The 26,120-nt window shown below is 41.8% G+C and overlaps 1 protein-coding gene across 2 annotated transcripts in view; it reads right to left on the bottom strand.

Annotated features, from left to right (window-relative positions):
- Positions 1–519: 519 nt before the first annotated feature.
- LOC110510575 (NT-3 growth factor receptor) overlaps positions 520–26,120 on the bottom strand; it is a 307,800-nt gene continuing 282,199 nt past the window's right edge. The window contains exons 13-17 of one of the 2 annotated variants that reach the window (XM_021592045.3): positions 25,207–25,337; positions 12,206–12,378; positions 10,561–10,804; positions 5,873–6,031; positions 520–786 (exon numbers count right to left, since the gene is read on the bottom strand). In XM_021592045.3, coding sequence (XP_021447720.1) covers positions 601–786; positions 5,873–6,031; positions 10,561–10,804; positions 12,206–12,378; positions 25,207–25,337 — 893 coding nt within the window. In that variant the 3' untranslated portion in view covers positions 520–600. Of the gene's footprint in view, positions 787–5,872; positions 6,032–10,560; positions 10,805–12,205; positions 12,412–25,206; positions 25,338–26,120 lie in introns of both variants that reach the window. The other variant, XM_021591958.3, reaches the window with a different exon arrangement.

Here is a 26,120-nt window from a genome sequence, read left to right on the forward strand (position 1 = left end):
TTTAATAAGTCCCTGCCAATTGTCTGACTTGCCAATATCAAGCAGTCATCTCCAACATGTGACATACTGTACCTTTAGCGAGAAACATGGCAGATATCCACACTTTGAAAATAAAAATAAATTAAAAATATATATAATATATATTTATAAAAGGAAAAAGAAAATCACCTGGGGAGTTTGATCTTCTGTCAAGATGGCAGGATCCCAAAAGCAAAACAAATTTCCAGGGTTTTCAGCTTTTTTAAATTTAATTTGTTTGGTGTTTTTTTTGGTCGTTTTCTTCCTGTTTTTTGTTTTTGTTTTTTTGTGATACTTTAAGTTGGCTGTTTTTATGAAAAACTTGAAGTATGTCCTCTTCATATAGTATACAGCAACTGTACATTTTTGAATGCAGGTAAACAAAATGTAAAAGTGCTTTTTTTTAAGACTGTTATCCAGTGTATCGAAAGGAGTAGCAGGCACTTAAGTCCATCCCCATTTTGTAGGTGTTTGCCAGTGGAGCAATAAGGTACTCGTTGCTTGAGTTATTCCTGGGTTTTTATTCATCTGTTGGGTAGAGACAGACAACAAAACAGACAGACCGACAAAACTCAACATACACTAGCCCAGGATGTCCAGGTAGACAGGTGTGGCTTTTCCCAAGGCATAAAGGATTTTCTGGATGTCCTTGATGTTCAGCCTCTGCTGGGGCTCCCTCTGCCAGCAACCCAACATGATGTCATACACCTCCTTGGGACAAGCTCGTGGCCTCTCCAGAACCCGTCCTTGCGTAATACACTCGATGACCTGGGGTAGGAGAATGAGAGCGATAGAGAGAGAGAGTGGGGTCACTCATTACAACCCAAATTTGAGCATTATTCTGTTTGTCAAAAGCATAACAAGCCATTTACAGGCAGAATTAGGTTTTGCTTAATCAGCGTTGTTGGCACCACCGAGGCTATGGCACCACACTATTTGTACAGCAGTAATTATATGAGTGCAATGTCAAGGTCATAAAGCAGGTTTCAAAGTATGAGGTTTTGTAGTACACATAAACAAACAAACTTGCAGTGTAGTCAGCGTAGTGTAGTTCATGCAATATCCCTGCGTCAGACATGCCTGTTAGGGACATGCAGAGTAGGGTTGAATATTTTCTTGGTGTTTTACAAATGTTCCCTCGCAAGAATAAATCCCTTTTTTTTCTGGGTAACCCAATATTTCCCAACAAAACTGGAAGTGTCATTATAAAGCATAAAAAGCATTTAAATATGTCTGGATTTGATTAGAGCATTTATTGTTTCGAAACTTCAAGCCTGATGCTACCTGAGCTTGATGAGTCATACATTAAAGACATTTTATGAACCCAAGCCCAAAAAAGTCAAACTGATGGTGTCATTATCCAGTAGGCCTACATACCCTATACTATATAGGCTACAGCACATTACGAAAACAGATAAGCCCATTAATGTAGCTATGCTCTCTTGGGTAAATAAACAATACAAGCTCCAGTAGGCTAATCTTTGAGGGTGGACTGTATTACTGTACTGTATTGTATTATGCCATATTATATGTCTGAAATGATGCTCCTCGTTCAAACTATCAAGCTGAGAGAGAACATGCAACGATGGTGCAGGACATGCTGCCTTCAAAGTTACAATTATAGGATAGCAAATCTGGTTGAATTTGGAAATATCATAGGGCCTATTTGACCTTTTTACAATTAGTAGGCTGACGCATATCTTTCATAATATTTCCCCTAATGTTGTGTGGCATGCGTATTAGCCTACTTCCTATTTCTCTTTGCTTCATTCCTTCCTCACTTTCAACAATTAAATGAAATACATTTTGATGTCCTTATCTTCATCATTGTAATGACATGCTTGAATCATTTCGGACTAGACTAAGATGCAGACTGCCTTCACTTCTCTTCACGAAGAATGGTTATGGGTGACAGGTGTAAATAAATAACGGATTCAGCCTACCACCATCAAGCATTCTCTCCTCCCCTCTTGAGTTCTATTGGCTGCTGTACTTAACATTCAGCCAACAAGAGCTTGCATCCCTCTTCGAATAATCTATTAGTAGTTTTTCCAGCAAGCTATTCTAGGTTAGCTTTTTGCGGGACTCTACGAGCTAAGGAGTGTTTTTTAAGGCCAGCGGTGCACAGGTGCATATTGCAAAAGAGATAGAGGCACTTAAATAACCCATCATTCATTAGATATATGGCTAATACTGCATCAAATGTATTACGTGAAAGGGTATGATAAGACATCTATATGAAAATAATGATCTATTTTGGATGCAATTTGAATGGAATTGATGGAGAGAGAGAAAGACCGCGAGAGCGTCGGCTGATATAAAGCAACTAAACTCAGCAAAAAAGAAATGTCCGCTCACTGTCATCTGCGTTTATTTTCAGTAAACTTAACATGTGTAAATATTTGGATGAACATAACAAGAGTCAACAACTGAGACATAAACTGAACAAGTTCCACAGACATGTGACCAACAGAAATGAAATAATGTGTCCCTGAACAAAGGTGGGAGGTCATAATTAAAAGTAACATTTCTGGGGGGAATGGCCCTAGCCCTCACCCTCCGATCCAACAGGTCCCAGACGTGCTCAATGGGATTGAGATCCGGGCTCTTTGCTGGCCATGGCAGAACACATGACATTCCTGTCTTGCAGGAAATTACGCACAGGAGCCTGCAGGAGGATGTCTTCCCTGTAATGCACAGCGTTGAGATTGCTTGCAATGACTACAAGCGATGTCCGATGATGCTGTGACACATCGCGCCAGACCATGACGGACCCTCCACCTCCAAATCCCGATCCCGCTCCAGAGTACAGGCCTCGGTGTAATGCTCATTCCTTTGACGATAAACGCGAATCCGACCATCACCCCTGGTGAGACAAAACCGCGACTCGTCAGTAAGGGGCACTTTTTGCCAGTCCTGTCTGGTCCAGCGACGGTGGGTTTGTGCCCATAGGCGACGTTGTTGCTGGTGATGTCTGGTGAAGACCTGCCTTACAACATGCCTACAAGCCCTCAGTAAAGCATCTCTTAGCCTATTGCGAACAGTCTGAGCACTGATGGAGGGATTGTGCTTTCCTGGTGTAACTCGGGCAGTTGTTGTTGCCATCCTGTACCAGTCCCGCAGGTGTGATGTTCCGATGTACCAATTCTGTGCGGGTGTTGTTACACGTGGTCTGCCACTGCGAGGACGATCAGCTGTCCGTCCTGTAGCGCTGTCTTAGGCATCTCACAGTACGGACATTGCAATTTATTGCCCTGGCCACATCTGCAGTCCTCATGCCTCCTTGCAGCATGCCTAAGGCACGTTTACGCAGATGAGCAGAGACCCTGGGCATCTTTCTTTTGGTGTTTTTCAGAGTCAGAAGAAGAGGCCTCTTTTGTTTCCTAAGTTTTCATAACTGTGACCTTAATTGCCTAAGCTGTAAGTGTCTTAACGATCGTTCCACAGGTGCATGTTCATTAATTGTTTATGGTTCATTGAACAAGCATGGAAAACAGTGTTTAAACCCTTTACAATGAACATCTGTGAAGTTATTTGGATTTTAAGGAATTATCTTTGAAAGACAGTGTCCTGAAAAAGGGACGTTTTGTTTTTGTTGCTGAGTTTATATTCAAGTGATATGCTGCAATAAAAATGTGCAATTAAAATATGGTGGCCCCCGAAATCCAGATCGAGATGTGTAAATTCGAAATGCGTTCAGTCCTTATATTACTGTAGCATAGGCTATGTTGCAGAAAATGTAGGCCTACCTGTCACAAGACAAAAAGTTACCATGATGAGATGATACATGCATTGTGAACTGTGCTCCTACTGAGATGCGCTGTCTGTCCCCACCCCGAGCAGACAGTAGAGAGTAGGCCATAGAGAAGCCAGATTTAATGTATATATTTTAACAGTTCCATTTCGTCATGCTGTTCATATAAATAATTTATTATAATATATCGGTTTCTCACAGTTATTTATTCCGGGAAATGTGAGTGGGTTTGGGCAGGAAATCTCGGTATATCTCGGTAACCTCGTTTCCCGGTATTTAACCCTAATGCAGAGAGTTTGGCCACTGCAGTTTCTGAATTATAATGAATTTACATGACACTTCAACATTATCTGGCAGACATGTTAGCTCCCCTTTAACATTATATGGGGAATATTAAAACTTTGTATAAATTGTATAGAATGCGCATTATGATGCATTTACATGACACTACAACATTATATGGCAGCCATGTTAGCTCCATAGAGGTCTTATGAAATTAATGAGTATTCTAATTCCTAATTCTATGGTTCATTCCCCATTAACATTACACAGGGAATATTTAAACATTGTAACTGAACGTTCTAGAATAAGAACATTCAACATTCTTAAAGTTGGCCTAACTCTCTAAATATATGGCTCTGGGGACATGTTTCATTTCACAGGTGATCCCTTTGGGATAGGGGGGAAATTGGGTCTCTGAGTTGTATTGATCTGTGTTTGTTCGGTGTGTTCTGTTGAATGGCTATGAGAATAACTGCCTCACGTTCCCATCCACAGACACACACACAAAGGAACCCGACATGAACAATCATTACCAATTAATCCACTCTGTGCAGTTCAAACAGGTCAAGGATGATAATGTGATTGCAATGCTAGTGAAGCACACCTGTGAGTTTTATGTTATGTTATTGATGTTGTCATGTTATTTAGCTTTGCTGCTCATTTTGATTGGATAGTAGGTGTGTTTATTGGTACATATCATAAGACCTGTGTAGCTAAAAATAGAACCACTTCAAGGTAGGGTTAAACATATCAACTCCAGCAAGTATGGTAACTTTGTTCTGCTGTCTGTGTTTATTTTAGGAGCATTTTGAGAGGCTGTGTTGTCGTCAGCGTGATGCTCTGTCTGCACAACTGCAGCCAAAAGGCTCTTTCCACAGGCGTTCGTTGAGTCAGTGAGTCATCACAGCCCCCCGTCTGCAGCCGAGACCGGGCACATTTACATTCACAGCACATTCACATAATTCACATTTATAAAATACTTCTGTCTGGGCCTCTGGTTATGGCTTCTATACCTATGGCTGGCTTCAGGATTGATTCATAATGCTGCTTTTCAGGTCTCAACGTAATGGAACAAGCAAATATATAAACAATGGCTCTGTCAGACTGTACATGCTGACGTTTGGCTGGAACTAGGGGCATTGTTGTTCTGAGATTTTAATTATCATGCCTTTTAAAAAAATGGTGGAATTGGTTTGGTGGACTATTGAACTCACAAATGAGTATAGTCCTTCATAGCTTCTGTCAATGTCAACAGTGTGATGTCTTTATGGTGGTTGGTTGAGAGGAATTTCAGTGGCACAGTGACTGTCTGCACATCATCACTACTTCTATGTTCTGTAGATAGAAAGCCTGGTGTAAAATGGCTGTTGCTCACCTCACATGCCATCCCTTGTCTTTTATATCTATGGTGGCTATAAGACTTATGCGTGTGTTTGTGTGTAAATGGGAGTAATTTAATTTCAACACTCTCAGCTCACACTAACACACTAACAGTTGCTGCTCTCTTGTCATCTTTGTTTAAGTCTTAATTGATTTCTCTTCTGGTCCAATATTGAGCCCAAAGGCCACTCTAAGAATAGGCCAATTAGCCTCTCCCACACTGCACCATTCTAGGGATTAGTAAGAGCGTTATGAATCACTGGCCCTGATTATCCACTGATGTGGTTTTAGTATGAGTGTGACTGTTGAATGGTAGTCTTTGCCGAGGAAGCAACAACTGTCGAATGCACATTATTGCACTGTGTGGTTATGTTGCTTATTTTCATTTCTGTTTTTCAGAAAAAGAGCAGAATACAAAAGATGGGTGTGCTACAGTACCTCGTTGTTGGCCAGTTGAAACCATGGCTGCTTCCCGTAGGTGAAGATCTCCCAGAGGATGACACCGAAGCTCCACACGTCGCTCTCTGTGGTGAACTTCCTATACATTATGCTCTCAGGGGGCATCCAGCGGATGGGCAGCATGGTGTGGCCTCCCACCTGTCAGAGAGAGAGAGATAGAGAGAGACATGGAGGGAGAGAGAGAGATAGAAAGACAGAGGGAGAGATATGGAGGGAGAGAGCAAGAGGGAGAGATATGGAGGGAGAGAAAGAGAGCAAGAGAGAGACAGAGATATGGAGGGAGAGAGAGAGAGAGAGAGAGAGAGAAAGAGAGAGAGAAAGAGAGAGAGAGAGAGAGAGAGAGAGAGAGAGAGAACAACAGATGTCAGCACAGTGTTATGGACCTGGGCTAACTGGATTTAAAACAACTGAAAAAGAAAACAATTGTACATGTCAAAGAAAATGACATATTCACCAAAAGGCATGCAGAAGACACATTTTGAATACTTCTAGATGGTCTTTTCTAGTTTATTTTATTTATTCATTTATTTATTTTAAACGTGTATTTTTCTTATAAAATATTTGAGAAGAAGGGAAACCTACACAGCCCTGTAACACAGAAGATGAAGAAGAGTCAAATGAGGCTCAGCTGGGAGGAGGAAAAGAAGATGGAGCCAAGAGAGGGAAGGAAAAAGGATCCATTAAAGAAGTTTGACAGCTTCAAGCCATGCAGCAACATAAATGAAGTCTTCCCTTCAGCCTTCCCTTCCCACTGCCAGATATTAATCGATTAAAACAATGAGTCATTAATTATCTGTGCCCTCGTCTTTAACTCAACTGGATTGTTTCTAAATCTTTTTCCTAATCATGTCAATTACACTGTGTATAATCACATCCGTGGAAGGGTTGAACAAGAGTGCCATTTCAATAGGGGATGTCTGATTATTGTTACTTTCAACTCTTAAGTGGTAGCTGCATATTAATTACAGAGCTCATTGGCACTGAACTCACTATGGGTCAATGTATTGACTGAGCATGTGAATACAAAGAAGTTAACATTACATTACATTCCCACATTGCTGATACTGTAGCTATAAAGGACCAGTCTACCATGTCTGCCATCGATAATAACAGTATATTATAGCATCAGTTTCCTTCAGGTAAATTATGTATTGTTGGTTTATCTTTGTTAAATTTGGCCCACTGAACATTATAATAAGTTGTTCCGTTTTACATCTCCAATATACTCACCCCTTCCTTCTCCCCCTCCTCCTCCTCCTCCTCCTTGTCCGCCTGCTCTGCTTTTTTAAGATTTATGACGGTTTATTAATGAGATTATGGTAAAATGTCTGCTGGACCACGTCCCATAAAGCCTGTGTGAATATGGAACCCTAACGCCACTACCACACTCTACTGATCTTCTTCCAAGCTGAAAAGAGAAAAAGGCTGTTTCAAAAATCAAATGTATTCATGTTCAATCATATAAATGAACCACATCTAATTATAAATAAGGGGGATGCAGATTTCAAATGTGTGTCTGTACTGTGCAGAAAAGGGTATCCGATAGTAAAATGTGAAGCCAAAGCAGTTCTAAGAGTTTTAATACGTTCCAGGACTATTAGAGAAAGGGGTATTTGTCTATCATACAATACACACACTACAACCCCAATGTTCACTGTAACATCAACTTAAATTGTCTTACCTTGAAACTCCACCACTGCCATAGCTCTACCCTACTATCCCATCTCCTGATACATCCCCAGCTCTACCTCATTATCAATACTTGACAGGGAACATGTCGGAATGCCCGGGGAAGTACCTTCTCCTACATACTACATTTGTAAGGGACTCTGAAGTGAATTGTTTTCCCTGCTGCAATGACCTGACACCCTTTCCATTCATTGACTTCTTTATGTGGACAGATTGTTCCTCACCAGACTAATGTTGTTGGCACTACATGAGTAGGTACACCGCTCCATAATGCAGGCTGGTGTCCAAAACATAGAGAGAGTAGAACAGGAGGATGATCCAAATTCACATATCGTTTTTGAAAACTTACCACGGTTCTATGATATTTGCATAATTCATAGAATGACAGATCTGTGTTTGTTATGCTAGCTCGGTCTGTCTTAGGGGACTGGGTCTGCTTCTTGGAGGCAGAGTATTTGTGAACTTGTTCATGTGTTTGTGTGTGTGTGCTGGGAGATTAAATGAATTGATTGAATTTCAATTAATCTTAATGGCTTCTCCCTGGCAAGCACCACCCTCAATTCAGTCTGGGGTTGAACGGAGGACCGTGGAAGCATATAAATCAGAGTGTGGGCTTCCCTTGGAGCAGAATTCAAACTGGCATGGTGACAACTAAAACTCCACCACAATCTCAAAGCATAGCACAATTAGCATATAGTGAGACATTTAAATATTGCTAATAGACTGACGATAACATATGCATTGATTGAAGCAACTGTCAATACATTTTCCATACTGTCCATCAATGTTGTTGGAGTCTAAAGGCAAATTAAGCATAATAACGAATCTGCTATATACCTTTCCTAACTTGGAACATTGTCATTGGATTGTTGGATTAACATTACAGCTTGCTAACAGCGGCTGTTGAGGGGGTGTAATGTAATTACAGACCCAGTATAGTTAGTTATCCAGCGACCAGGTATTCAGTATTGATTATGTATAATAATACCACATCTAGCCTGCAGAATGCATTCCTCTGTGATGTGATATCAAGTTGTCATTGTCCACTCCTTAGTTCACAAACACAGTGCCATACCTGCAAACTGAGAACCAACAGCTAATTTGGCATTGGGGAGCCCAGGCATCACTTTCATATACAGATGGGGGCTGTCAGATATGCTGCCTGTGAGAACCCAGCTCAGACCGTGCTTTTGCTTACTGTGTCATATCCCTGGAGGGCAGTTTTCTTGGTTGGTTCTCCTTGAGGAGAGGAGAGGAGCGGATGTCAATATGTGACCAGTGTCAGGGAGATGTGTTCCTGGCTGCCACCCCGATTTATAAATCACTCAACAAAAGGGAATGTGTCCAATGCAGTTACGACCTCCTAATCTCTCTGTCAGTGGACCATACACCAGGCCTGTTCTGGCAGAGATGCCCAGGCCTAAAATGGCCAAGGCCCACAGTCCATTGCCAGACCAGCATACCAATAGGGGGCAGTCCAGCAGTCCTGTTAGTAGTCTGATGGTGAATCAGACATCTCTCTCTCACAGGCTACTCCACTGATGACCATCTGTACCTGTATGCCTATGATGTTGAGATTTTCTTACTTTAACTTACTCGTGTTAGTATCTAAAAGGAGAAAAGCAACATGAAAGCTGTTGCAGTAAAGAACAGAAGTGGTTGGAACAGTAATTACACAATGAAAGTCAAGCATATTGCCTTAATTTACATCACTTCCTGGTCTCTTTGACACCTTATTGAGACATGTATTTTACTGAGCTGTGTGTTGCAAAGAGAAATCAGCTATTAGAGGTACCACTTAGGAAAAGTAGCCTGCAGAATACATTAAGTGGGAGGAGACTCAATGGACTATTTGACATTTACTGCAAATGTAACATATTTTCCACAATGGCAATTATAGTCTGTATCTAGTGAAAATCCGATGTACCACAGTAATAATCCCTTTGTGATGTCTGCACAGCTTCAGCAAGTCCATTATAGACTGGGACAAGAGCTCTATATTCAGTCTGGTCATCGTGTCTCAGAGACAACAAACAACAGAATACAGCAAGAATGGTTCTGCCCTACACCTGACACATGTTTACTAATAGGGTCGTTCCACCATTTGAGTACCTTTTGGGTAGTGTAACTTGGTGAAGTTCACCTAATTTTAACATTCTGTCATAAAGAGCACACGTTCAACTTAATAAACATGTTTTACCTTCTCAAGAGGTTAAGTAAAAAAAGGACCATTAAGAGCCACTATTAAGTGCTAAATAAAGTAACACGGTTAAACTTAACAGGGTTGACGATTTTACCTTAAATCAGCCATAAATCCACTTGTGACAGGAGGAATAAAGCTTGTTGTGTACAGTGTCAATTGAATACAAGCTTCACAAAACATTTCTAGACTGTCTATGTGTAACACCAGAAAATGGCCAAAAAGAGTAGGATCAGCTCACCCGCCTTTACATTATGAATTGACTACTATGATTTGACTACTATGATTTGACTATTTTTAATATGACTTTAGCAAGTCATACTAAAATTCAGATTTATAGCATTTTCCATGTGGTCCACATTAAAGGACACTTCACTTAATATAACAGGCTTTTAAATTAAATATTGGTGCACAAATTCTACTAAAATATCAAAGGGACACAAAAGGCCCTCTATTCTTGGAACGACCCAATAGACATCATTATATTGAGCATGCATCACTTTCCTTGTACATTTCCTAGCATTAGTAAAGGTAAAGAGTTCAGGCATCTATAAAGGAAAAGATAACACACAATCATGAGGAATGGAGGTGAATGCAGAGTGAACACCACACCTTCCAGCCCACTGTGTCAAAACACCACCTGTTCACTAAAGCAAAAACACTGAGGTTGACGCCGAAAGACATCTTTAGGTTAGCTTGATTATGAAGGTACTTACAAATACATGAATAATATGGAACAAATATTTTATTATGCAAAATACATACTGTAGGTGCTTACCCGGTAGTAATCCGTGCTGTAGATGTCCCTGGACATTCCAAAGTCACCAATCTTAACCAGCAGGCCGTTGCCCACCAGGCAGTTCCGAGTGGCTAAGTCACGGTGCACAAAGTGCTGGGAGGCCAGGTACATCATCCCTGCGGCAATCTGAGTGGCAATGTGCAGCATCTGAGACAAGCCCAGCTCCCCATTGGTCTGCAGCGACTGTCCGTCAACCAGGATCAACGCATCAGGCCCATGAGCTCTGTGGATGGAGAAATAAGGGAGGGAGGGAGGGAGAATCTTATCTCAATCACCATATTCTTACTCCACATTACATTTTATAATGGATTTTAGCTCAGCATAGTATATGACAGTGGTATGTTCTTCAGTTGTAATAGATTGGACATGAGATTCATGGTGTTTTACATTCAAACTTTAATTGAGACAGGAACATGGGCCACGTCATTACCGTACCAGGGCCACTAGGTGCAAAACCAACAAGAGCTCTTCTGTATTAATGAATGCAGAACAATTGAATGGAAATGCTATAACTGTCATGACATTTGCATGTATAAAGCCATCAGCAAGCAGCAGACGTCTATCTACTCTGCCTCTGCTATTGAGCACCAATGTTCCCTGCCACTGCCAAGCATCCAGGGGCTCAATAACATCCAATCATAAAGGAGATCAGCTGTCTCATTTGAATTCTGAGTCCCAGCTTCCCTAGTCCGTGGAGGCTCAGTCAACAGACAGCCGTTACACACAGCATTTTGTGGTTTTACCCTAACAGGTTATCTCTACTTAATCTACAGTGTAGTGAATAGGAAGTCGCTGCTGCTGGTACTGGGTGACAGGTCTAGTGGAAAACAACAAAAACATTGTATTACCCCTCCTGTTTCTTGTACGCTACAACATTTCTCTGAGGGGAAGCCATCCATCAATCACAGCCTGATGCTTGCGGTGAAACCTGCAGGGTTGTGGCTGTTCTACTACACTACATGTAGAAATGATGAGGAAATAGACAGGAACTGGTTTCATCTTTGGAAATGATCACATATATTATATTGCTGGCCAAAGTATTTATTGTATGACGTTAACTCTAACACTGAGGATAGTTATTCCGGTTAGCGTAATGTGGACCAGCACAGTACATCACTAGTGGGGTGCAGTCAGCCTGCCATTAATTGTTGAGTCTATAGACACTTGTGGTTGGTAAACAGGGGGAGATGCTTCCACACACGTTTCAATTAAGCTGAGTAAACTTCCACAGTTCCAAAAACACATATAAAGTATGTTTCTCAGTTGACAGTTTTTATAACTCATAGGCTACACCAAAGACACATTTATAGACATAAGAGTTGAGCACGTCTTGTTTATCCCACACGTCACTGCTTTATTCAACTGAGTAAACTTAGCAATTCCAACAGCACACATCAGAAAAGTCTGGGCTACAGCACCCAAAGACAGAACTGAGTAAGAGTTGAGCACGTCAAATTTATTCTACACGTCACTGCTTTATTCAACGGAAAAATCTTTAACATCCAACAACACTCACCAGAAAAGTATTTCTCAGTTGGCAGCTTGTATTACTCCAAATACTAATTTACCCAAAATTAGGAAGAGTTGAGCATATCTTACTGTGCATTTAGTTGACACAACTTACCTGAGGAACTTATTGAGGTCTCCGTGCTTCATGTACTCAAAGACCATGATGAGGGGGTCTCCATCCACACACACACCGTAGAACTTGACAATGTGCTCGTGCTGCAGGTTGGTCAATAGTTCCGCCTCCCTCTGGAAATCTTTTCTCGCTGCAAGGGTGGGGTCCTTCAGCGTCTGAGAAAATACAAGGGTGGAGTCCTTCAGGGTCTGAGGAGCACAAGGGTTTCTTTTAACTGCTTACCAAAGTATGATACTGTTGCAACAACTTTATTAGACTGAGGAAATAGAGAGGAAAAGTGAAATAGACCTTAGAAAATTGACCTTAGACATTTTCACTAGCCGACTACCCTATGGTATTCTACCCTGCACCTTAGACACCACTGCTGCCCTGTGTACAGAGTCATTGAACACAGGTCAAAATTATGTTTACATACTGTTTACCCACTTTATCTGTATATGCTGTATTCTAGTCATGATTCATCCTATATAACTACTGCTGTACACATGTTCTATTCATATAGTGCCCATACATTCTATACAGTTGAAGTCGGAAGTTAACATACACCCTACATAAATACATTGAAACTCAGTTTTTCACAATAACTGACATTTAATCCGAGTAAAAATTACCTGTCTTAGGTAAGGTAGGATCACCACTTTATTTTAACAATGTGAAATGTCAGAATAATAGTAGAAAGAATGATTTATTTCAGCTTTTATTTCTTTCATCACATTCCCAGTGGGTCAGAAGCTTACATACTCTCAATTAGTATTTGGTAGAATTGCCTTTAAATTGTTTAACTTGGGTCAAACATTTTGGGTAGCCTTCCACAAGCTTCCCAAAAAAGGTTTGGTGAATTTTGGCCCATTCCTCCAGACAGAGCTGGTGTAACTGAGTCTAGTTTGTAAGCCTCCTTGCTCACACATGCTTTTTCAATTCTGCCCACACATTTTCTATAGGATTGAGGTCAGGGCTTTGTGATGGCCACTCCAATACCTTGACTTTGTTGTCCTTAAGCCATTTTGCCACCACTTTGGAAGGATAGTTGGGGTCATTGTCCATTTGAAAGACCCATTTGCGACCAAGCTTCAACTTCCTGACTGATGTCTTGAGATGTTGCTTCAATATATCCACATAATTTTACATCCTCATGATGCAATCTTTTTTCTGAAGGGCACCAGCCCCTCCTGCAGCAAAGCATCCCACAACATGATGCTGCAACCCCCGTGCTTCATGTTTGGGATGTGCTCTTCGGCTTGCAAGCATCCCCCTTTTTCCTCCAAACATAACGATGGTCATTATAGCCAAACAGTTCTATTTTTGTTTCATCAGACCAGAGGACATTTCTCCAAAAAGTAAGCATTTTTGTCCCCATATGCAGTTGCAAACCGTAGTTTGGCTTTTTTATGGCGGTTTTGGAGCAGTGGCTTCTTCCTTGCTTAGCGGCCATTCAGGTTATGTCGATATAGGCCTCGTTTTACTGGGGACATTGATACTATTTTACCTGCTTCCTCCAGCATCTTCACAAGGTCCTTTGCTGTTGTTCTGGGATTTATTTGCACTTTTCGCACCAAAGTACGTTGATCTCTAGTGAGCGGTATGACGGCTACGTGACCCCATAGTGTTTTCCAGAAAATGACATAATTAACTTTAAAAGCTGTTTAAAGGCACAGTCAACTTAGTGTATGTAAACTTCTGAACCACTGGAATTGTGATACAGTGAATTATAAGTGAAATAATCTGTCTGTAAACAATTGCTGGAAAAATTACTTGTGTCATGCACAAAGTAGATGCCCTAACCGATTTGCCAAAACCACAGTTAGTGAACAAGAAATGTGTGGAGTGGTTGGAAAACAAGTTTAAATGACTCCAACCTAAGTGTATGTAAACTCCCGACGTCAAGTGTATATACAGTATATATAGAGTATATAAACACATACATGTTTATTTATATATATTTTTTCCACCTTTATTTAACCAGGTAGACTAGTTGAGAACAAGTTCTCATTTACAACTGCGACCTGGCCAAGAATAAAGCAAACAGTTTGACACATACAACAACACAGAGTTACACATGGAATAAACAAACATACAGTCAATAATACAGTAGAAAAAGTCTAGATATAGTGTGTGCAAATGAGGTAAGATAAGGGAGGGAGGTTTGGGTGTGACTAGTGAGATATACTGTACCTGCTGGAGCGCATGCTATGGGTGGGTGCTGCTATGGTGACCAGTGAGCTGAGATAAGGTGGGGCTTTACCTAGCAGAGACTTGTAGATGACCTGGAGCCAGTGGGTTTGGCGACGAGTATGAAGCGAGGGCCAGCCAACGAGAGCGTACAGGTGCAATGGTGGGTAGTATATGGGGCTTTGGTGACAAAATGGATGGCACTGTGATAGACTGCATCCAATTTGTTGAGTAGAGTGTTGGAGGCTATTTTGTAAATTACATCGCCGATGTCGGGGATCGGTAGGATGGTCAGTTTTACGAGGGTATGTTTAGCAGCATGAGTGAAGGATGCTTTGTTGCGAAATAGGAAGCCAATTCTAGATTTAATTATGGATTGGAGATGCTTAATGTGAGTCTGGAAGGAGAGTTTACAGTCTAACCAGAAACCTAGGTATTTGTGGTTGTCCACATATTCTAAGTCAGAACCATCTGGAGTAGTGATGCTGGACGGGCGGGCAGGTGCGGGCAGCAATTGGTTGAAGAGCATGCATTTAGTTTTACTTGCATTTAAGAGCAGTTGGAGGCAACAGAAGGAGAGTTGTATGGTATTGATGCTGGTCTGGAGGTTAGTTAACACAGTGTCCAAAGCAGGGCCAGAAGTATACAGAATGGTGTCGTCTGCGTAGAGGTGGATCAGACAATCACCAGCAGCAAGAGCGACATCATTGATGTATACAGAGAAGAGAGTCGGCCTGAGAATTGAACCCTGTGGCACCCCCATAGAGACTGCCAGAGGTCCAGACAACCGGCCCTCCGATTTGACACACTGAACTCTATCAGAGAAGTAGTTGGTGAACCAGGTGAGGCAGTCATTTGAGAAACCAAGGCTGATGAGTCTACCGATAAGAATGTGGTGATTGACAGAGTCGAAAGCCTTGGCCAGGTCAATGAATATGGCTGCACAGTAATGTCTCTTATCGATGGCCGTTATGTTGTTGTTTAGGGCCTTGAGAGTGGCTGAGGTGCACCCATGACCAGCTCTGAAACCAGATTGCATAGCGGAGAAGGTACAGTGGGATTTTAAATGGTCGGTAACAAACTAGAATGGTTCAAACACACCAAGACAGTCGTGAAGAGGGCACGACACAGCCTATTCCCCTCAGGAAACTAAAAAGAATTGGCATTTGTCCTGAGATCCTCAAAAGGTTCTACAACTGCAACATCGAGAGCATCCTGACCGGTTGCATCACTTCCTGGTACGGCAATTGCTCGGCCTCCGACCGCAAGACACTTCAGAGGGTAGTGCGTACGGCCCAGTACATCACTGGGGCAAAGCTGCCTGCCATCCAGGACCTCTACACCAGGCGGTGTCAGAGGAAGGCCCTAAAAATTGTCAAAGATCCCAGCCACCCCAGTCATAGACTGTTCTCTCTACTACCACATGGCAAGCGTAACCAGAGTTCCAAGTCTAGGACAAAAAGGTTTTTACCCCCAAGCCATAAGACTCCTGAACAGGTAACCAAATGGTTACCCGGACTATATGCATTGTGTGCCCCCCCCTGCCCTCTATTACGCTGCTGCTACTCTCTGTTAATCTCATATGCATAGTCACTTTAACTATACATTCATGTACATACTACCTCAATTGGCCCGACCAACCAGTGCTCCCGCACATTGGCTAACCAGGCTATTTGCATTGTGTCCCACCACCCACAAACCCCTCTTTTTACACTACTGCTACTCTCTGTTCATCATATATGCATAGTCACTTTAACCATACCTACATGTACATACTACCTCAATATATATATGTATTTAGACTTTCTTTTTTCTCTATTGTGTTGACTGTACGCTTGTTTATTCCGTGTGTAACTCTGTGTTGTTGTTTCTGTCGCACTACTTTGCTTTATCTTGGCCAGGTCGTAGTTGTAAATGATAACTTGTTCTCAACTAGCTTACCTGGTTAAATAAAGGTGATGTAATGCTCAATGAGTGAATGGGTGTGGAGTCAGGCGCAGAGAGCAAAGGATGCGGGGAAAAACACGCTTTAATGTCCAAAATCAAAAAGAACAAAATAGTTATACCCAACACAGGCTACAATATTACTACAATAAGTACCCTTAGGTAAAAATACCAGGACAGCGAGAAAACCCAACAAAACACTAACACCTCTCACAAATACAGAAGAACAAGCAGAAGCGGGCTAAACAAACTTAAATAACACCACCCTAACAACCAAACAATGAACAGGTGAAAACAATCAGACAAAACCAAACGAACACGGAACAAAGGATCGGTGGCAGCTAGTAGACCGGCGAGCGCCACCCGAACAAGAAGGGGAGCCACCTTCGGTAATATTCGTGACAGGTGAAATAAATTTAATAAAAATAAATAAATAAAAATAAGCCTGACTTATTGCTACTCTTATTTTCAAATGTATTTTTAGTTGTTTTTTTTCGCACTATTGGTTAGAGCCTGCAAGTAAGCATTTCACTGTAAGGTCTACCTGTTGTCTACCTGTTGTATTCAGAGCACGTGACAAATAAACTTTGATTTGATGAATCTGTTTGTTATCTTGGCTTTCGAAGACCTTAGAAAGGCAGGGTAGTATAGATATAGGTCTGTAGCAGTTTGGGTCTAGAGTGTCTCCCCCTTTGAAGAGGGGGATGATCGTGGCAGCTTTCCAATCTTTGTGAATCTCAGACGATATGAAAGAGATGTTGAACAGGCTAGTAATATGAGTTGCAACAATTTCGGCAGATCATTTTAGAAAGAGAGGGTCCAGATTGTCTAGCCCAGCTGATTTGTAGGGGTCCAGATTTTGCAGCTCTTTCAGAACATGGCCTATCTGGGTGAAGGAGAAATGGGGGAGGCTTGGGCAAGTTGCTGTGGGGGATGCCGGGCAGTTGACTGGGGTAGGGGTAGCCATGTGGAAAGCATGGCCAGCCGTAGAAAAATGCTTATTGAAATTCTCAATTATAGTGGATTTATCAGTGGTGACAGTGTTTCCTAGCCTCAAGACAGTGGGCAGGTGGGAGGAGGTGCTCTTATTCTCCATGGACTTTACAGTGTCCCAGAACTTTTTTGAGTTTGTGCTACAGGATGCACATTTCTGTTTGAAAAAGCTAGCCTTAGCTTTCCTAACTGCCTGTGTATTTTGGTAACTAACTTCCCTGAAAAGTTGCATATCATGGGGGCTATTTGGTGCTAATGTAGTACGCCACAGGATGTTTTTGTGCTGGTCAAGGGCAGTCAGGTCTGGAGTGAACCAAGGGCTATATCTGTTCCTGGTTCTACATTTTTTGAATGGAGCATGCTTATTTTAGATGGTGAGGAAGGCACTTTTAAAGAATAACCAGGCATCCTCTACTGATGGGATGAGGTCAATATCATTCCAGGATACCCCGGCCAGGTCGATTAGAAAGGCCTGCTCGCTGAAGTGTTTTAGGGAGCTTTTGACAGTGATGTAGGGTGGTCGTTTGACCGCAGACCCATTACGGATGCAGGCAATGAGGCAGTGATATAGACACATTGTCACGTTCTGACCTCTATTTCTGTTGTTTTGTATTTATTTAGTATGGTCAGGGCGTGAGTTGGGTGGGCAGTCTATGTTTGTTTTTCTATGTTTTGGGGCATTTCTATGTTTTCGGCCTAGTATGGTTCTCAATCAGAGGCAGGTGTCGTTAGTTGTCTCTGATTGAGAATCATACTTAGGTAGCCTGGGTTTCACTGTGTGTTTGTGGGTGATTGTTCCTGTCACTGTGTTTGTTGTCACAGGATAGGCTGTATAGGTTTTCACGTTCCGTTTGTTGTTTTGTAGATTTGAGTTATTTCATGTATCGTTCAGTTTTCCATTAAAGAACATGAATAACCACCACGCTGCTTTTTGGTCCGCTTCTCCGCCTACAGACGAACGTCGTTACACACATAACATGACCAAAAGTATGTGGACATCTGCTTGTCAAACATCTCATTCAAAAATCATGGGCATTAATACGTAAGTGGTCCCCCCTTTGCTGCTATAACAGCCTCCACTCTTCTGGGAAGGCATTCCATTAGATGTTGCTTCAGACCTTTTGCTATAAGACCTGAAATTGAGCTCAGGAGCATCCTGTTTCCATTGATCATCATTGATATGTTTGTACAACTTGATTGGAGTCCACCTGTGGTAAATTCAATTGATTGGACACGGTTTGGAAAGGCACACACCTGTCTATAGGTCCCACAGTTGACAGTGCATGTCAGAGCAAAAACCATGCCATTAGTATGAAGGAATTGTCCATAGAGCTCCGAGACAGGATTGTGTCGAGGCACAGATCTGGGGAAGGGTACCAAAAATGTCTGCAGCATTGAAGGTCCCAAAAAACATAGTGGCCTCCATTATTCTTAAATGGAAGGCACCTAAAGACTCTCAGACCATGAGAAACCAGATTATCTGGTCTGATGAAACCAAGATTGAACTCTTTGGCCTGAATGCCAAGTGTCACGTCTGGAGGAAATCTGGCACCATCACTACAGTGAAGCATGGTTTTTCAGCGGCAGTGACTGGGAGACCAGTCAGGATCGAGGGGAAGATGAACTGAGGAAAGTACAGAGAGATCCTTGATGAGAACCTGCTCTAGAGCGCTCAGGACCTCAGACTGGGGCAAAGGTTCACCTTCCAACAGGACAACAACCCTAAGCACACAGCCAACACAACGCAGGAGTGGCTTCGGGACAAGTTTCTGAATGTCCTTGAGTGGCCCAGCCAGAGCCCGGACTTGAACCCGATCGAACATCTCTGGAGAGAACTGAAAATAGCTGTGCAGTGACGCTCCCCATCCAACCTGAGAGCTTGAGAGGATCTGCAGAGAAGAATGGGAGAAACTCTGCAAATACAGGTGTGCCAATCTTGTAGCGTCATATCCAAGAAGACTCGACGCTGTAATCGCTGCCAGAGGTGCTTCAACAAAGTACTGAGTAAAGGGTCTGAATACTTATGCAAATTGGATATTTTAATTTCTTTTTTGCTTTGTGATTATGGGCTATTGTGCACAGATTGATGAGAAAAAAATACCAATTTAATTTATTTTTAAAATGTGGAAAAATTCAAGGGGTACGTTCCGAAAGCACTGTAAGCATTTCACTGCACGTCTGATAACACCTGAAAATCTGTGTACACTACCAATAAACTTTGATTTAATTTTATTTATCTGCTAAATGAGTGGAAAATATTTGATAACTGAGTTATATTTATGAAAAAAATCTGAAAATATAATTTTTTTGGGGGGACTTCCTAACAATGATCCATAGATAAACACTAAAACCCAAGCACACACACAATAACTTGGTTGGTGCGAAGAGAACAGAGACAGGGTAACGAACAGAGCAGGGGAGGTAAAGCACTGTAATCTTCTAATTTAAGGAACAGAACATGAAATAAACTTTTCTCTGACAGGTTGTCACAATGACCCAGCAAACCTCATAGCTTTACAGAAGCAGATCATTTAGTCATTTACTTCATTATGTTTCCCATATACATAGTCTGACATTTCATTATAGAGCTGTGATAAGAGACGTGCGTGCCTTCCCAGATCTAGACGTTGTGGTTGCCTACCATATTGGCTCAGAGTTGTGGTATCATTATTGACAAGCTTAACACCCTTCCTGATTTCCCACCTATGAAATATTTGGCATTTACACTCAATGTCTTGTCTCTTTCTGATCCACCATACGTTAACAGGTAGGATTAGTTCCTTATTTTGTCTAGGACGACTGCCAAGCAGTAATTTCTGAGTACTTTTCCATTAAAACACGATATATTTTGTAGCTGTACTGTAAACTAAAGTTCGAAAACAAAATTCATGTTTTCCAGAAATTTGACAATACAATCCTCCACCTACGTAAAAGTCCACAACAACACCACAGCTAAAACATAATCATTAAAAGCATTTAATAATTGCATATAACTAACATTGCCTTACTGTATTCAATTATTTGACATTTAGTTATATGTTAGTTATATGTAGGCAATATACTGTATATAGGCGATATATGACTCATCAATGATAGATATCTGAATGATGATCATGTTTTGCTAATGTTATATTAAATTTGAATTCCCTTATATCACAAATGCAGAGGGGAATTAGAATGGACGGCAGTGCCATTGGACAGATGGCAAGGCATCCATCCCTATCACCCTGGATGCTTTATGACCCCTGTGCTGCAGTGGAGTGCTGTGTCCTCAGAGTCCACCTGCATATACAGGACATACTGGAGAGCCGACACATAGACTAAACAGTTTTACTGGTAGTCTCCGAGACTTGTTGACCTACACATATATAGTCTGACATTCCATTATAACCTAGATATAACTTCAAATTACATATAAGTAGCTATGTAGCTGTGGTGCTTACGTTGCAATCTTACCTAACATGAAATACAAACTACATTGTTAAAAAACAATAGCATACAAGCCTATATATTTGTGCGGCATCTATTTCAATAGGATCCACTCTGGTGACTGGGGATGTGAAGAAAAGAATGAAAGAAAAAGCAAGACAAAAGAAAGCCAGCGCAGTGTTGCCTCCATTACTCTTAATCAAAGCATATGTGGAGTAGAACAGTTTGGGAGATGATCCCTCACAGACAGCCTTATTTCTCCAGCTGCAGTCTGTCTATGTAAGGTCGGCCTCTTTCCCCTGCCTCTGCACTGCGGCTCCCTCCCTCTCGCTCCACACTATCATGGCTAACATCATTCCATGGATGAGCGCATTGATGAAGAGCGGTGGTGACAAGAGGGAAACAGTGATGAATGTGCCCCTTGTCTCCAACCACCATAGCGTGACCCCTCCCCCAGCAGCTGATCTAGGTACCTTTGTATGACCTTTGAACTTTAATATCCTCAACCGTGTCATGTTAGAGGTGAAATTTGCATTTTAACCCTGAGGTTACCATCGTAATCTTTACGTGAAATGTAATAAATCAAGCGCAACAATTACTGACAGCCACTTCTCATTTCAAGGAGATTGTGACAGTACGACCCACTGTGTTAAAGGATGGGATATGACACAGTGATATTATGTGACCAGCTACCAAAATCTTGTGTTTTTAACAGGAAAAAATATATTGTTTGAGAATACTGTATCTCTTTTTGCACTAACAATTAAGTACATTTCCATGAATGTTTGATCCAGTTCCTCCTCTGACAGCCAACACAACTGCTGTCTACATATGGGTTTCACCTTGCTGTGAAAGGAACTCTCTCTGCCAGCCTCACTCACAACCAACCATTCACATTATGCAGGCCCACACCAGCCACACCACCTCCACAGTATTCACCTTGCTTTCTCCTATTGTCCACAATACTGAGTCGATTCTAGACAACTTTGTGAGATTCACAGGTTTATAGACGAATAAGCAAACTCAAAGCAATGTTTGGAGGGGATAAGTGAATAGAAAAGTGCCTGTAATCCTAGATTCAGATCATTTAGGCGAGAAACCCAGACAGGTCAGTTGTGTGAGAAACTCGTCATCATGCAAGACGTCAGACAAGTGAAAATTATGTTCAGTAAAGAAAATATTAAGCTTGTCTCTCAATAAAACATTTTTTGTCAATACTTTGCCCCTTGATAGCCAGCGCACTTCTGTATGTTGTAAAAGCGTTACATGGTCGCTGCCCATATCATTGCATAGTGCAGAAAATACACGAGAGATCAGGGGCCTTGCTTTAAGTTAACCATTTTCACTGTAGTGTCCAAAACGTCTTTCAAGCTGTCAGGAATTCCCTTGGCAGCAAGAGCCTCTCGGTGGTTGCTGCAGTGTCCCCAAGTGGCGTCGGGAGCAACTGCTTGCACACATGTTACCACTCCACTGTGTCTCCCTGTCATGGCTTTTGCGCCATCAGTACAGATACCAACAGCAGCTACGTTTGGCTACATAGTGGAATTCCCACGAGAGAGTAACGGTTAATATGATTGGATGTTAATTGTTTGACTAGACTATGGTTTAATTAGATTTTTGGCAGTGACATGAGGCTACTCGGGCGAGAGGAAAAACTCACCCAAATGTAAAGCCCCGTTGGAAAATATAAATGGACTGTTTGAAAATGTGAAGATTTTTATTTTATTTTTTAAATGTGAATCACAATTTTATTTGGTGTACCCCCTACGACATTGTGCATACCCATACCCCAGTATGGGAGTACCTGATATAGACAGAGCAGTGGTGGTGGTTTTAGTTTAAATGTAGCTTATGTCTCTCGAGATTGTACTGAGCTCAACATAATTTAAGCAATATTAGTTTACCATTATTTAGTTACGGCTATCTTGAAGTTGAAATTTAATTTCAAAATCAATCCCTGAGAAAATTATCCTAATTTAATATTTGGTCGATTAAGTTAATTGTTCAGTGCTGGTTAATGATACAAATTCTCAAGAATTTTGCTAGTTCTGTCTGGGAGTGGTCTGAGTGGGGAGGGGAAAACTGAAAACTATTTGTTATTGGCAGAGAGGTTTGGAACTCTCTTTCTTATTGGTCTATTACCTAATTTACCGCCTGGTGATGTTACTTCATCCCACCAAAACTGGCTGAAATTTCTGCCGATCTTTTCAAACAGCTCTTACACTAAAAGGGCGTTATCATCATTTTCACAATGTCACAGTATTATTCCAACCTCATAGGGTGGAAATATAATACCCAGGAAAATCCAGTTTTTGACTCCACTGGCCTTTAAAATGGATGTCATTGTAAACAGGTGTCTGCATCAACTAGGGCTGCTATAACACAATCCCAACAGACCTGATTAACCTTGAAGCTGTGGAAATCTATACCCTTGTAATAATGGGTTGAAAATGTGCGAACAAACCTAATAGCTACACAAGCTGTTTGGTGGCCACCACCTCAATTATGCCCCAACTGCAATCCAGGAGGACTCCTCTAAAGTCACATAAATATTGATCGCTGAACATTTAACGCCTCCCTTCTCCCTGTGTACCATTGTAACAAGGTACACCATATGGCCCTGGTTGAATGACAGATCTTACTGCTGCCATCAAACCAACTGAGACCTATTTAGGATCAGGAAATCTATGATCACCCTTTAGCCTCACTAACAAACAGCTATATTTTAACATGCCTCCTATGACAGCCACATTTATGTTCTTAAAAAGCTAAGGGAATCACTGAATAAGTCAGAGGTCATATTTGTAAAAGACCCTGACAAAATGTCATTCAATTGATAAATATGCTTGGCTCAGAGGATTAAAAAAACAACTAAATAACAGACATTTTGGTTAATTGCTCAGCGCTAGTGTGTGTGTGTGTTAGTGAAGGGGTGAACCCAGATGGTTAATGCCCACCAGTTGTACATAATGCTCAAAGTTGTTTGTCTGTTCTACAGTTAATGCTACGGTTCATTAGCCGTTTATTTAATATTGAGCAACAATGAGCTCAATTCCAACAGTGAAGCTATTGCTAAAAGTGGCACAAAATATCTTGACCCAAAAGTTTATATTGAAGTCAGCCATTAGGACCTGTACAGCATGTAAAACATGTTTAATATTGTGTTAAGTGAACCTGCTAATGAGATATATTGCTATGGACGTGACTTCCAGGGGGAAATGTTCTCACCTATTAGTCAGCTGCTGCAGTCACCCTGCCCCAGTATCCAAAAAAGGTTTAATACAGGTTTTGGACAAGCAACCGAAGAAGAAAAATGCCTCTTCGGCACCTCAAATGTATTGAGCTGGTGTAGACTTCCGACCTGAGCGTGGCAGTAATGAGTGATTTACATTGGAGGTGCCGAATAGGATCTTTGTTCAGTTGCTTGTACATTTTTATTTAGACCTTTTTTGGAAGTACAGTACATACTGACTGTAACAGGAGTAAATTATGATAGTTGCTCAGCGAAACTCCATATTTGGCGAGTAACAAACACATTTTGACATCAAAACACTTACAGAGCTGTCTAATGGGAGTTTGAATCTGAGCTGCCTGTGCATTACAGAGGAGACACGCCATACTCATCGTCTCTAATGCATAGATGCTGGGGCACCGTCACCTCATATTGGACTGGGGCACTGTCACCTCATATTGAACTGGGGCACTGTCATCTCATATTGGACTGGGGCACTGTCACCTCATATTGAACTGGGGCACTGTCATCTCATATTGAACTGGGGCACTGTCACCTCATATTGGACTGGGGCACTGTCATCTCATATTGAACTGGGGCACTGTCACCTCATATTGAACTGGGGCACTGTCACCTCATATTGGACTGGGGCACTGTCACCTCATATTGGACTGGGGCACTGTCACCTCATATTGGACTGGGGCACTGTTGCCTCATATTGAACTGGGGCACTGTCGCCTCATATTGAACTGGGGCACTGTCATCTCATATTGAACTGGGGCACTGTCACCTCATATTGAACTGGGGCACTGTCACCTCATATTGAACTGGGGCACTGTCACCTCATATTGGACCGTGGCACTGTCACCTCATATTGGACCGGGGCACTGTCACCTCATATTGGACTGGGGCACTGTCACCTCATATTGGAGCCTCATACATTCAGTCTGATATGAAACAACCAACATCGTACTCATAGTGACCTCAATGATTATTAGTATGATTATTGATCTACACTACAGCAAAAAAATCTAATTTTTACTGATCCACGTTGTTGAGGTGGCTGGCCATGGCAGGTGTGGTGGCCCCAAGAGTTGTTCAAGGATCAGGTTAATACAGTTCAAACGCTGAGCGCTGAGGGGCCCTGACCTCTGTGAGGGGTCTGCTGTAACTGGAAAGAGAGGTGGCCCTGTGTAACTGAGAGATCAACTCTTACCTTGACAGCCACAAGCATCTTGTCCTTGGTAGGGCTGAGGTTATAGCACTCTGCCAGGAACACCTTCCCAAAGGCCCCCTCTCCCAGCTCCCGCTTCAGAATGATGTCCCGACGCTTTATGTGTTGCACGTCTGAGAGAGAGAGAGAGAGAGAGAGAGAGAGGAGAGGAGAGAGAGAGAGAATTGCTATGGTAACTATATTCCCAATCAAATACCAACAATTTGCAAACATTTGACAGAGAGACGTGGTTTAAGTGGTCAGCAGGTCCAGGAGCAACAAACCATCAGTGTTTCTGACAGAATCAAGGGCAAGTGTTAAGTGATGGTTTACTGATGGGACTGGTATGTCTTAAATCCTGCTATCAAGCCTCAGTGTATCTAATGATGAGGTTGGATTAATTGGCTACAGGCATACAGAACACAGCCATAAGACCTGCTGTGGCACTACAGTGTTAGAAGAGATGTGAGGTTAAAAACAATTGTGTTTGTTACTTACTTGCAGCATACATAAATTTACCACATTTATAAAATGTCCATTGCCCAGTAATAAAATAACATCTTAGAACCTGCACACCATAGCATCTGCAGTGAGGAAATGTTCATTCAACCAGTAGGATGCAATGCTTAAAAGTCTAAATGTCTCTTCCCCTTCCCTCCTCAAAAATAAAGTGATCATAATAATCCAAGCAAACCTGTGAAATGTCTGCAACCTGCCTGCAACCTGTACACTGTGCTAAAATGGTAAAATTGTGAAATCACAGTGTACAGCCAGAATTAGTCCTTAATCTCTATGCGTTCCACCTGTTCTGAGTGGCTGAAAGCTGCATTCTGGGGGAAGTGTGGCTTCCATATGGCAAGTCACAGCAGCAGCTGGTATTTACTCAAAACAGGGGTTCGGATGAGCTGCTGTCCAAC

Source organism: Oncorhynchus mykiss, chromosome 1 (genome assembly GCF_057628025.1).
Source record: "Oncorhynchus mykiss isolate SJ-2025 chromosome 1, ASM5762802v1, whole genome shotgun sequence".
In the NCBI taxonomy this organism is placed as follows: Eukaryota; Metazoa; Chordata; class Actinopteri; order Salmoniformes; family Salmonidae; genus Oncorhynchus; species Oncorhynchus mykiss.